At 41.8% G+C, this 13,409-nt stretch overlaps 1 protein-coding gene and 1 non-coding gene across 2 annotated transcripts in view; both read right to left on the bottom strand.

Moving 5' to 3' along the window:
• TANGO6 (transport and golgi organization 6 homolog) overlaps positions 1–13,409 on the bottom strand; it is a 273,346-nt gene that overhangs the window by 256,766 nt on the left and 3,171 nt on the right. Inside the window, 2 exon segments of the mRNA XM_014591005.1 lie at positions 884–1,524; positions 12,158–12,281. Coding sequence (XP_014446491.1) covers positions 884–1,524; positions 12,158–12,281 — 765 coding nt within the window.
• LOC114009356 (U6 spliceosomal RNA) lies at positions 9,627–9,733 on the bottom strand. The gene has a single exon (XR_003550785.1). It is a non-coding gene; the product is annotated as a U6 spliceosomal RNA (small nuclear RNA).

Here is a 13,409-nt window from a genome sequence, read left to right as displayed (position 1 = left end):
GTTAGCGTAATGGCTATGTCGCTGGACTCTCACGTAGTTGACCACAGTTCGCGTCCTGGACCTGGTGGCTTAAAACTCACGCCTGGCACATGTGCGTGCGTGCCCAAGATCCCAAGAGGAGAATGGAAGAGAAGGGATTGCGGCGTGGCCATCCCCCCTGGGGGGTGATTTCTTGCTTTCTATCTCTCTGTCTCTCTCTGTCTGTGTGGCAAGCGCACGTGCCCTATAGCAAAAACCTCTCCAAAAAGAAAAAAAAATTAGTAATCACTTTCTGATAAACACTACTGGAAACTGGACTAGGTACTTTACACATACTACTCTTAATCCTCACACCCACCTTCCAAGGCAGCTATTATATATATTTTATAAAACTGGAAACAGAGGCTCAAAGAAATAGCCTATCATAGTTATCCCATGAAATGACAAGGGACAAGTGAAATGGACTCTCCAGGTGTGCAACGGAGCAAAGAACTAAGAGCCAACAAATTAACCCTCCAACCCCATGCCCCCCAAAAGATTTGCTCATCCACTAGACATGCTTTGGCATTCGGTAGGAATTCTAGGTCTTTCAATCAACCTATTTCCAAAGAACAAGAAATGTTGTCTTTTGTAACAATCACATACAAATATATACACATAGAAATTGACAGGTGGCATGGTGGTTAAGGTGCTGGATTCCCAAATGGTTGACTGAGGTTCAAGTCCCAGATTCAGCAGCTTGCTTTCTCACTTTCCCTCTCTCTCTCTCTTTCTGTTCAATTTAAAATAATAATAAATAAAATTAAGTAAAATAATTAAACAAATATATATATACACATATTCACAAATACACACACACACACATACACACAAACACCTTCTCTCTCTCTCAGTGTATCATTACCTCTTCTGCAGGTGTTGGTGGTTTTGTTTTGGTTGGGCAGAATCCCAGTTGGCACAGACCTGCTGCAATATCCCCAAAATGGCGGCAGAAAATCAAACTCCCTAGAGATGCATGCTGAGCAATACTTAGGAGAGCCATACAGCTGGTGTACAGTCTCCGGGATGCATTAGGAGCAGCATCGAGATTCACCACGTCTTGAACGACAGCACCAAACTCAGTCCTGTACCTCAAAGGGACTCCAACACCAGGCATGAGATAGGGGCAGACACCCAAAGTGACTATAAACTGCAAAACCGACTGGACAGTCTTCTGCTGTGAGATACTAAGAGTATCAGGGCTCAGGGCAGGAGCAGCTTCTGGAGTCCTGGGGTTGGGTTTATTTGGGTTAAAACCAGCAGCAAGATGGATCATAGTCTCTTTCAAGCACAAAAGCAACAACAGGGTTTGAGAAGTAAAACTCCAAGTGATGTCCACAGAATTTTGTGGCCATTTTGCCTTACTAGCAATGTCATTTCTTAGGAGTTCCAATTTCTTCCACTGAAGATCCTTCAAAAACTTGTCCTCCAGAGCAGACAGGTTAGATTTTAAAGTGGCCAGCAAGACATCATGTTTTGTGATCTGTAATGAACTTGAGCCTGATCCTTTCAAAAGGAAAAAAAAAAAAAGAAAGAAAGATTATTATGTGGAAAACAAACTGTACTTTCCTGTGTGGAATCTGCTCTCCACTGTAAAACATACAAGTGCAGTTGTGCCATCCCAACCTCAGCAGAATTCAAGGCCACATTTCCAGTACTTGGGATGAATTGGAACAGTGTACCTAACAAGCTATACCTCATCTAGTTTGTTTCTATTCTCAGATTTTTTAAAGGCAGAGATCATGTCTTTTTTATATATATATAATTATTTATCTGGAACCAGTAGTTGGAATAATAGCTACATCACTGGACTCCCATGTAGTTAACTACAGTTCGAGTCCCAGATCCAGCGGCTTAAACTCACGCCAGGCGCATGTGCATGCACGCCCAAGATCCCAAGAGGAGAATGGAGGAGAAGAGACTGCGGCGTGGCCACCCCCCCTGGGGGGTGATTTCTCACTTTCTGTCTCTCTGTCTTTCTGGTGAGCACACACACCCTACAGCAAAAACCTCTGCAAAAGAAAAAATTACTTAATTTCATTATTATTATTATTATTTTTAATTTGCTATAGGACAAGTGCGCTCTCCAGATAGAGTGAGTGAAAGAGAAAAAGAGCCACCAGGTCTGGGACTTGAACCACGTCTGGCCATGTGGGAGTCCAGTGCCTTAACCACCATGCCACCTGCTAGCCCCACAGACACCATTTCTTAATCATCTTACTTGGCTTAAACTAAAGCCAGACAAAAAAAAAAAAAAAAAAGGGCCGAATATTTACTGTAGAAGATTCATCAGTCAAACTGTTCTAGTGCTGGGGATAAACCTCTGAGGAGAATGTAGTCCTTCCCCTCATATAGCTTACATTCTAGTGAGGAAGATCACAAAGTATAGACACAGGGCTCAAAATGACTAATTTACTCACAATGCCCTCCCCGCAAAAACACCTATTTTCCACTGATCTCTACTCCCTACAGAGTATGTTCACTGATCATAATGGCATTAAATACAACTTTTTTTTTTTTTTTTTTTGAGGGGGTTTTTGCTATAGGGTGTGTACGCTCACCAGAAAGAAAGTCAGAGAGACAGAAAGCAAGAAATCACCCCCCCGGGGGGGATGGCCACACCACAATCCCTTCTCCTTCATTCTCCTTTCAGGATCCTGGGCACACACACACACCTGGCAAGAGTTTAAACCACCGGGTCCGGAACTCGAACTGCAGTCAACCACATGAGAGTCCAGCAACATAACCATTACGCCACCTGCTAGTCCCATAAATACAAAATATTAGTAAGAAGCCCAGCCAGGTAATGAACTCAGTAGCTGTCAGACTATCAAGCCTACCAGGATTATATGAGAGACCCAAAAACCAATTTGCATTCACTTCCCCTGGCCAAAAATGAGATAATTTGAGTATCAAAAACTAGGACTAGGGACTAGCAGTTAGCATAATGGCTATGTCGCTGGACTCCCATGTAGTCGACCGTAGTTCGCGTCCCGGACCTGGTGGCTTAAAACTCACGCTGGGTGTGTGTGCGTGTGCGTGCGTGACCAAGATCCTGAGAGGAGAATGGAGAAGGGATTGCGGTGTGGCCATCCCCCCTGGAGAGTGATTTCTCGCTTTCTGTCTCTCTGTCTCTGTCTGGCGAGCGGACGCACCCTATAGCAAAAACCTCTCAAAAAAAAAAAAAACAACTAGGACTATATGGGCCAGTCAGGTGGCTTGGTGGTTAAGTAGATGGATTCCACATGGCCAACTGTATGGTTCAATTTCCAGACCTGGCAGCTTGAAAAACAGCCAGGCATGTGTCTATAGATGCCCAAAATCCAGAGAGGAGCATGGAGAAGGGACTGTGGTATGGTCTTCCCAGTGGTGGTAAGGAGGTTCACTTTCTCACTTTCCCTTTCTCTCTCTCTCTTTTTCTCCCTCCAGTGAGTACATGAGTTCTATAGCAAATTAAGAAAAATAAATTAAAAATAAATTAAAAGTACTATGGGTACAATAACAGAAACATATTGAATATACACAAATCTATGATTCATAATAAAACAAGAAAGATCACTTCCTTGGATGCCTTGGAAGTTGCTTGAATACTAGTACCCTTTTAAAAAATTATCTTATTTAAATTTATTTACTATTATTTTTAATATTTCTAGAGAGAGACAATGAGAGGGAGAGAGAGGGAAAGTGAGTGAGAAAGCAAGCCTCCAAGTCTGGGACTTGAACCATGTGGAAGTCCAGCACTCTTAACCACTACACCACCCACTGGCCCCATAAATGCTATTATTCTAATAACTGAGCAATAAAAAATATTATCATTTATCTGTATTAAAATATATATATGCACACAAAAAGGCCTCAAGATAAACAATTATATTATTGTTTCACTATATATTAGGTTGTTGGGAAAGTCATGATGTATTTTTCTGTTTTTCTTTGCAAAAATGTATCATGACTTTCCCAGCAACCCAACAGTTCAAGGTCTTAACAGTGATGATTTCTGGTGGTAAGGTACTGCATTTTTTTTTTTTTTTTTTTTTTGCCTGTTTCTATCTTCAATGTTTTCTACAGTAAATATGTATTGTCTCTGTACCAAAAAAAAAAGTTATTTTAAGGTTATAAAATAGTATTTAGTACAGGAGACCATTTTTTTGTAAAATGGAAAAATAAGTTTCCTGATTGCTAGTAGTAGTAGTAATATCTAGTAGTGACATTATTAATATCTATTGCTAGTAGTAGTAATATCTGAGTAGTGACATAAAGTTAATTTAAATTTTCTCTTTTGGTTCCTATATATATTTTAACCCTTACTATAGTAAACATTAATCTCTTATATAAAAAAGTACAAAGATGATATGGTTCCTTAAAAACAATGAGAATTGGGGCTGGCAGGTGGCATGGTGGTTAAGGGTGCTGGACTCCCATGTGACATACCACAGTTGGAGTCCTGGACCTGGCAGCTTGCTTTCTCACTTTGTCTCTCTCTCTCCCTCACTTTGTCCCTCTCTGGTCAAATTAAAATAAATAAATAAATAAAATAAAGTTCAATAAAAATCTTTTTTTAAAATGAGAATTGGGAAGAGTAAGAATTTTGTTGTACTTAACCTCCCAGCTAACTTTTGTGACACATGAGCATTAATATCTGGTTCCTTTGGTTAATATATACCTAAGAAGGAAATAGGTGTTCTCAAGGTTACTACTAACCATTAAGATCACTAGCAAACCTCTATGTGATTTCTGTGACTTTAAAAGATCTTTGAACCCAAACATGGGAAACAAAGGAAGTGATTTAAAAGGTCTCTGAGAAGTTTTTCAAGAGCTCCTTCAATAAAGTAGTCTTCTCTGCCCTCTACTGGTGATAAAAATAATACCTACTATAAAAATAAATGAAAGTCTGGCCCTTTGACATGGTGGTTGATGAAGCCAAATCCCACATGGCAAACGACACAGCTTACATGCTGGTCAGGCAGCTTGAAAGGCATGTCAGGTACATGTGCACGCATGCACAGAGTCCTATGGGGCAGAAAGTAGAGAGGGGATTGTGGAAAAGCCATGCTCCTTTAGGAGGTACTTTCTCACTTGCCCACTCTCTCTAGTAAGTACACATGTCCTGTGGCAAATTTTTAAAAAGGGGGAAAAAATACAAAAAACAAAAAAAAACCCAAAAACAAAGAAAGAAAAGAAATGGAAGCATTCCATTAAAGCAGCATTTCTGAAAGTGTGGTATAGGCACCTATGTTACAGGGGCTTCACAGAATCTTCTCGGGAGGTCTGCAAGGTCAACATTATTTCATAATAAGGCTAAGATATTATTTTCCTTTTATACTGTCACTCCTCGAGTTACTGAATATGAAAAACTTACTGATGGTAAAGCTGTGGTGAAAAGGGAACTCTCCTACACTGTTCATGAGAATGTAAATTAGTATAGCCACTGTAGAGAACAATATGGAGGTTCCTCTAAGACCTACAAATTGAACTACTATATGATCCGGCAATTCCACTCCTGGTTATCTACCCAAAGGATAGTAATGCACTCAGAAAAACACTTGCACATCCATGTTTATTGTGGTATTATTCACAATTGCTAAGATAGAACCAACCCAAATGACCACAAATAGATGAATGGACTGAAAAAGTGTGACACATATACACTATGGAATACTACTCGGTCATAATAAACAATGAGACCCTGTCATTTGATACAAAGTGGATGAATAGGGAAGATTTACTAAGTGAAGCAAGCCAGACTATGAAACAGAGGCATTTTATATCCTCACTCAATACATACTGAATGTCTGCACTCTATAGCAGAAACTGGAAGATTGAAAGGTTTAAAGGCATGGAGAGCAACTGAAGATATTGGAGACAGTGGGAGGAAGGTAGGAGCTAGGGGAGGGAGAGAGAGAGAGAGAATCAAGGGGAAAAAGCAAAATATTTAAGGGACCCAAAAATGGAAAATTATCTGTCGATAATGTGTATGGTAATATCTGGGTTTTTTTTTTTTTTGGAGAGTTTTTTGCTATAGGGCGCGTGCGCTCGCCAGACAGACAGAGACAGAGAGAGAGAGAAAGCGAGAAATCACCCCCCAAGGGGGATGGTCACGGCCACAATCCCTTCTCCTCCATTTCTCCATTCTTTCAGGATTTGAGGTGTGCACACACTTCTGCCCAGTGTTTTTCATGCCATTAGACCAGAATTTAAACTGTAGTTGGACATGTGGGATCCAGATTCCCTTAACCACTAGGCTATGGCACCAGCCAGCCTTCATTTTTATTTTTTAATAAGAATTATTTTATTTAACTTCATTTTACTTATTTATTTTAATTTGACCAGAGAGGGACAGAGTGAGTGCATGAGAAAAAGAGAAAGTGAGAAAGCAAGCTGCCCAGACCAGGACTTGAATCACAGTCAGCCATGTGGTTGTCCAGCGCCCCTAATCACCACTCCATACACTGGCTCCTGGCCTTCATCTTTTATAAACAAATTTCACTAATATTGACAAACACCTTTCAAATTCTTTTTAACACAATTCATAACAATGGAGGAGGAGATACTATTCTTGTAGGTTTTATGGTTGAGAATAGAAATGGAATGCAAAGGAAGAGAAGTATTTAACACAACAGAATTTTTGATGGCACAAAGGCAAAAGACTACTGGTATCTTCCTTTCTATTTAATTCTCACCTAGCCTCAATTCCTCTCCCTCCTGTAGACTTCCTTGACAGCCCCATCCCTGGGGCTTTAATTCTCTACCCAATTGCTATGTGTACCATCTGTTCACCACTTGTGTTACCTTGTCATGTTGAATATCTTTGATCTATCTGTATACAGGTTGAGTATCCTTATTTGGAATGCTTGAGATCATAAGAGTTTGGGATTTGGTAATATTTGCATATAGATAATAAGGTATCTTGAGGAAGGGACTCAAAGGGACTCAAACCTAAACATGAAATTCATTTAACCCATATAGAACTTACACACAGTCTGAAGGTAATTTTATATTGTATTGCAGCATTTTTATATATTGCACCACCACATGCTCAGGTGTGGAATTTTCCACTGTTGCATCATGTCAAACTTTGGATTTCAGATTTTTAGATTGGGGATACTCAAACAGAGCAGATGCTTGAGAGTACAAACTTTATATATTTTTGTAACACTATGAATAGAGTACTATAATACATATAATCGACTGCATCAATTTTATCTCAAAAGTAAGTCTATTTATAAAGATGGATTAGGGACTGACAGTGGTGCAGCAGTAAAACACAATGTTCTGTGAGGCTGATCCACATGGGAAGGTTCTGGATCTATAACCAGAGACCTCTCTGAGTTAGTCAAGCAAGCACATGCCTAGGATCCTTTTGTCTATGATCTAGGGTGGGCTAGGGGTGGATTGAGACAGCAAGACTCTGTTGGGGGTGCAGTTTCTCTCACTGTCTCTCCCTCTCTCGCACTCATGAAGGAAATAACCTTTAATAAAGTTAATAGACACATCAAAGAAATTTAATCCACATGGATGCAAATTTAAAAAAAAAATTTTTTTGAGAGGTTTTTGCTATAGAGCATGTGCGCTCATGACAAAGAGAGAGACAGAGACAGAAAGCGAGAAATCACCTCCCGGGGGGATTGGCCACGCCGCAATCCCTTCTCCTCCATTCTCCTCTCAGGATCTTGGATACGCATACACATGCCCAGCGTGTATTTAAGCCACCGGGTCCAGGATTCAAACCGCGGTTGACTACATGGGAGTACAGTAACATAACCATTATGCTAACTGCTGGCCCTTAAAAATATTTTAATTTTAGTCATAATTATTATTATTATTTTTAAATTTGAGAGGCAGAGAGAGGCAAAGTGAGAAAGCAAGTCACCAGAACTGGGACTTGAACTGCAGGAAGTCATGTGGGAGTCCAGCACGTTACCACACCACATGCTGGCCTTCAGATGGATGTTATTTTAACCAACATTTTCCCGTCAAACAACTCTGTCCACTTTATTAATTCCTTTAGCAGCTAATATGATAAAAGAAAACAGTGGGCATATTCACTATATAATAGAAGTGTACATGGGACCAGTAGTTAGCGTAATGGCTACATCGCTGGACTCCCACGTAGTCGACCACGGTTCGAGTCCCAGACCCGGTGGCTTAAACTCATGCCGGGCATGTGTGCGTGCGTGCCCAAGATCCCGAGAGGAGAATGGTGGAGAAGGGATTGTGGCGTGGCCACCCCTCCCGGGGGGGATTTCTCGCTTTCTGTCTCTCTGTCTCTGTCTGGCGAGCGCACACATCCTATAGCAAAAACTTCTCCAAAAAGAAGTGTACAAAATAAAAATAATATAACTTTACCTTACTACTTAAATAGGAATGCTTAAATTCCTATAAATTAAATGAACATGTGTATAACTCCATTACATATCCCTGGACATTATATAGGGTCTTCCATAAATGAAGTGTATGTACTTTATGAGAGGTGACTATGTCCAAGTTTTTTATTTATTTTTTTAGAGAGAGATTTTTTGCTACAGGCTGCATGCACTTGCCAGAGAAAGAGAGAGACAGAGGAAAAGAAAATGAGAAATCACCCACCCAGGGGAAGGGCCAAGCTGCAATCCCTTCTCCTCCATTCTCCTCCCAAGATTTTGGGCATGCAGAACATGCACCTGGCGTGAGTTTAAGCCACTGGGTCTGGAACTCTAACCACAGTCAACTATGTGGGAGTCTAGTGATGTAACCATTTCACCATCTGCTGGTCCCATGTTTTCTATTTATTTAACCTTGTTCTCAGTCATGTTGTAGTTAGCTATAGTTGCTAGACGAGAGGCCTCTTGAGCAACAAAACTGTATTTTTCAGCTTGACTTTGTTTTAAATTTTTATCAGAGGGGGACCAGCAGATGGCTTAACCGTTACATTGCTGGACTTGCAAATAGTCGACCACAGTTGAGTCCCAAACCCAGCAGCTTAAAACTCATACTGACAGATGTGCATGCATGCCATGCCCAAAATCCCGAGAGGAGAATGGAGAAGGGACTGCAGTGTGGCCATCCTCGCTGGTGGATGATTTCTTGCTTTCTGTCTCTCTGGCAAGCACATGTGCCCTATACCAAAAATCTCTCTCTAAAAAAAAAAAAGAAAGAAAATGCCACTCTGCAATCTCTTCTTCTCCAGTCTTTTCTCAGGATTTTGGGCGCACACACACACATGCACCTGGCGTGAGTTTTAAGCCACTGGATCTCGGACTTGAACTGCAGTCAACTACATGGGAATTTACTCCAGCAATGGAACCATTGTGCCATCTGCTGCTTCCAAAAAAGAGAAAAATTTGTCAGAGAGTGCATGTACTTACCAGAGAAAGACAGAGAAAAAGAAGGGACATGGTCATGTCATAATCCCTTCTCCTGCATTTCTCACTCCTTTCAGGATTTGGGGTACACATAACTAGCACTCAGCATGTTTTTCTTTCTGTTTTTAGGATTTAAAAAATTTTGTCCTAAAGTCACTAAAGCAAAACTCATGACAAAATATTATGCTTTCCAATTCCCCAATCAAAAAAAAACATGTATTTGTAGGGGGAAAGAAAGGTTTTGTACATGGTTTAAACAATATAAAAAAATGTATGGAATACTTCACAAACCTGTAAGTCATCCTCACTCAGGGGCCATGCTAACCTTCTCTGTATCATTCTGATTTTAGTATATGTGCTACTGAAACAAGCACATCCCCAGCATGCTTTTCAAGCCACTTGTGCCAGGACTCAAACCACATAATTGGCCACATGACATTTAGTTCCTTACCCACCAGGCCAGAAGCATGACTCTTAATTGGGGCAATGTGGTATATTTACTATAATACTTTTAGTGGAAGAAACTTAGGCTCAAATTCTGTCACTTAGTTTAACATTGGACAATTTTTTTTTTTTTAAGAATTATTTTAGGAACCAGTAGGTGGTGTTGTGGTTAAGGTGCTAGACACTCTCTCTCTGGTCAAATTTTAAAACTAAATAAATAAATGAATGAGTAAATTAAATTAAATAAATAATTCTTAAAACAATGATTATTTTACTTAACTTTATTTATTTACTTATTTTTTAATTTGACCAGAGAGGGACAGAGAGAGAGGTAAAGTGAGAAAGCAAGTCACCAGGTCCGGGACTTGAACCATGGCCGGTCATGTGGGAGTCTAGCGCCCCAACCCCCACACCACTTGCCAGCCTTGGCAATATTTTTTTAAAGAATTATCTTTTATTGGGACCAGCAGTTTGCATAATGGCTATGTCACTGGACTCCCATGTAGTCGACTACAGTTCGAGTCCCGAACCCGGTGGCTTAAACTCACACTGGGTGCATGTGTGTGCATGTATGCCCAAGATCCCGAGAGGAGACTGGAGAAGAGGGGATGGTGGCATGGCCATCTCCCCTAGGGGGTGATTTCTTGCTTTCTGTCTCTCTCAGTCTTTCTGGAGCACACACGCCCTATGGCAAAAACCTCTCAAAAAAAAAAAAAAAAGAAAAAAAGAATTACCTTTTATTTAATGTTATTTATCTGTTTGTTTGTTTATTTATTTTTATTTGACCATAGAGGGGCAGACTGAGGGGAGTTTTGGAGAGTGGTGGGAGCAAGAAAGCAATCCACCAGTCTGGGACTCAAACCATAGTTGGACATATGGGAGTCCAGTGCCACCATGCCGGCCACAACACTGGGTAGTTTTCAATGTACCTCAACTTTAGTTCCCTTATTTGGGAAAATGAAATATAAGTAATATTTATCTCATGCAATTGTTGTGGGGATTAAATGATATATACAAAAACAACTTTCTATAAGGATTTAGATACTTAGTACACATTCATTTATTATTTTTAATAACTTCTTTTCATTTCCCACTGATACACTGTTAAGATTTTTAATTTTTAATTTCATTTATTATTATTATATTTTAAGTTTGCTATAGGGTATAAGTGCTTCACCAGAGTTGGGGGAGTGAGAAAGCAAGCCACCAACTCTGGGACTGAACCATGGCTGGCCATGTGGGAGTCCAGCACCAACCATAATGCCACCTACTGATCCCGGGGAACAGTGTAATGTTTACAGGAAATGTTGCAGTTTTGGGAGTATCTCAAAATTTGAGACTAGCATGGAGGTTGAGGCGGCTAGATTCCTCCATGGCCTATTGCAAGGTTCCTGTCCCAGATGCTGCGCTTGAAAACACTGTAGGTGTGTGTCTATGCAAGCCCCAAATCCAGGGAATGGAGAAGGGACTGCGGTGTGGCCGCCCCCTCTAGGGGATGATTTCTCACTTTTCTCCTCTGTCTCTCTCCAGGGAGCCTATGTATCCTAAAGCCAAAAAAAAAAAAAAAAAACTTAAAAAACTGAGAAATGGAACATCGTTCCATGGCCTTTCTTATGCCCTTCCCTTGCTAATCCTACAAATCCCTTCCCCCTTCCCTCTTCCAAAGCTTCAGATAACACCAAAGAGCTCTGTGCTGAATAATTTGCCCTAGTCTGAGAAAGGGGTCTAGACTTCAGTTCTAGGTCTATGTTCTACCCTAATTTACCACAAATTCTTGGGCGGGTTATTTAATCTCAGGGATGTGAGCTGTGGAGGGAAAAAAAAAAAAGCCAGGCTCAACCACTCCCAAGGGCCTTTAGATTCTAAACTGGAAAGACCTAGTCACCTCAGCACAGAAAATTAAAGGTGACAGTAGATTCCTAAACATTCTCCCCAAACCCAGCTCAAACGTCTCTGCTCGGTTCATCTGGACTCCTAGGCATTTCCTGCAAATCTCGAGTCCACGCTGGACCCTGCGCCCCACGCGGCCGGGCAGCACGTTACACCAGAGCGGGGCGCCTAAGCCTCGGGGCAGCGGCTCCCTCAGTCCCTCTCTGAGGGCTGCAGGAAGGGCTGGAAGGAACGACGGCCCCGCGCTCAAGAGACGTTGGCTACTAGCTGTATTCCACTATGCCCTCCTTAAGCCTCCGTTTCCTCAAGGGTGAAGAGCTGGACAGTGCCCGAAGTCCCCCAGACAGCGGAGCGGAGAGTCGCGGGGGCCTGAGGGGCACGCGCTGCGGGAGGCCGGGCAGCCCTGAGAGAACGGCGGCCCTGACTGTCCGTGTCCAGCCCGGCACCGAGATGTGTTCTCTCACCTCCCGGGCTCAGCAGCAGTTTCACCGATCCAGCCCGCACGTCTCGGGCGCCCCGCCGCCCACCCCCTGCCCCAGGGCCGCCATGACTGGAGTGGAACGCGCCGCTTGCGACCTGTTCCGACGCCTAGACGGACCGGCGCCGCCGCCATGTTGAGTGTGGCAGAAAGGGCCGCGCGCTGTGGGCGGGGCCCGCGGTGCGGGCGGGGCCAGCTCAGCCGGGAACGCCCTCTTTGCATAAAATTTCTTTCAGGCTGTGCTTTACTTTCGTGAGGAAAATCACGAAACTCCTACAATTTCAGAAACTCAGTATGATTACTTTCTTTTTTTAAAAAATAATTTATTTTATTTATTCATTTATTTTTTAGTTTGAGCAGAGAGAGACAGAGGGTGAGAATGAGAGAGAGGAAGTGAGAAAGCAATCCACCAGATTCAGGACTTGAACCCTGGTCGGCCATGTGGGAGTGTCCGTCGCCTTAACCACCACACCACCTGCTGGTCCCAGTATGATTACTTTCTATGTAATACCAAGTATGATACGTGTGTGTATGTGTGTGTGTCTGTGTGTTTGCATTCCTGTATCGATTGTGAATGGAATAGCTGCAAACATTGCTACTAGTGATAAGATTTTTGAAATGGACTTAGTAAAGTTCCCAATAAAATTTTTATTTTAGTTCTAATTATATGTTATTGCATTCCTGGAAAATTCAGAGCATATTAAAACTGAACCCTACAAAATTGTGCTTACATGGAAAACAGAATGGGTTTGAGATTCAGATAATCAGAAAGTTTTTTCACCTAGATAAATCTTAATGGTGCCTGAAAGTCATACTGTAAATACAGGAAAATCAGTGCATCTCAGGACAGGACCATCAATATGCCTGCTTCTCCCCTCACTAAAACTTGATCATATACTTCTACCATCCTTATAACCAAGACCACCCACCCACCACCCACTTTGTGAAATGCTCCCTAAGAAGCTATCCTGAGCCTCCTCAAGACCCAATGAGCTAGCTGAGTCCATAGCTGATGACATTGAGCATCAACTGCTGGAAGACTGGGGAAACAAGCAGTGTTCTTAATGCAAGCCCATGCTCTAGAGGAAACACATTGTTCATTTGGCTCCTTTCTCAAGACCCCTCCTGGTCACTCCCAGTTCTTTGGGTTCCAGCCCAAACACCATTTCCTAGTCTCTAAGGTGAAGAGATAAGAAAACCATTTTCTCAAGGTTATCCTAAGAACTCCCCAATTTTTT

This window comes from Tupaia chinensis, unplaced genomic scaffold, assembly GCF_000334495.1.
Source record: "Tupaia chinensis unplaced genomic scaffold, TupChi_1.0 Scaffold000523_1, whole genome shotgun sequence".
In the NCBI taxonomy this organism is placed as follows: Eukaryota; Metazoa; Chordata; class Mammalia; order Scandentia; family Tupaiidae; genus Tupaia; species Tupaia belangeri.
The sequence above is the reverse complement of the archived record's forward strand: the minus strand, read 5'-3'. Positions and strand labels throughout refer to the sequence as shown.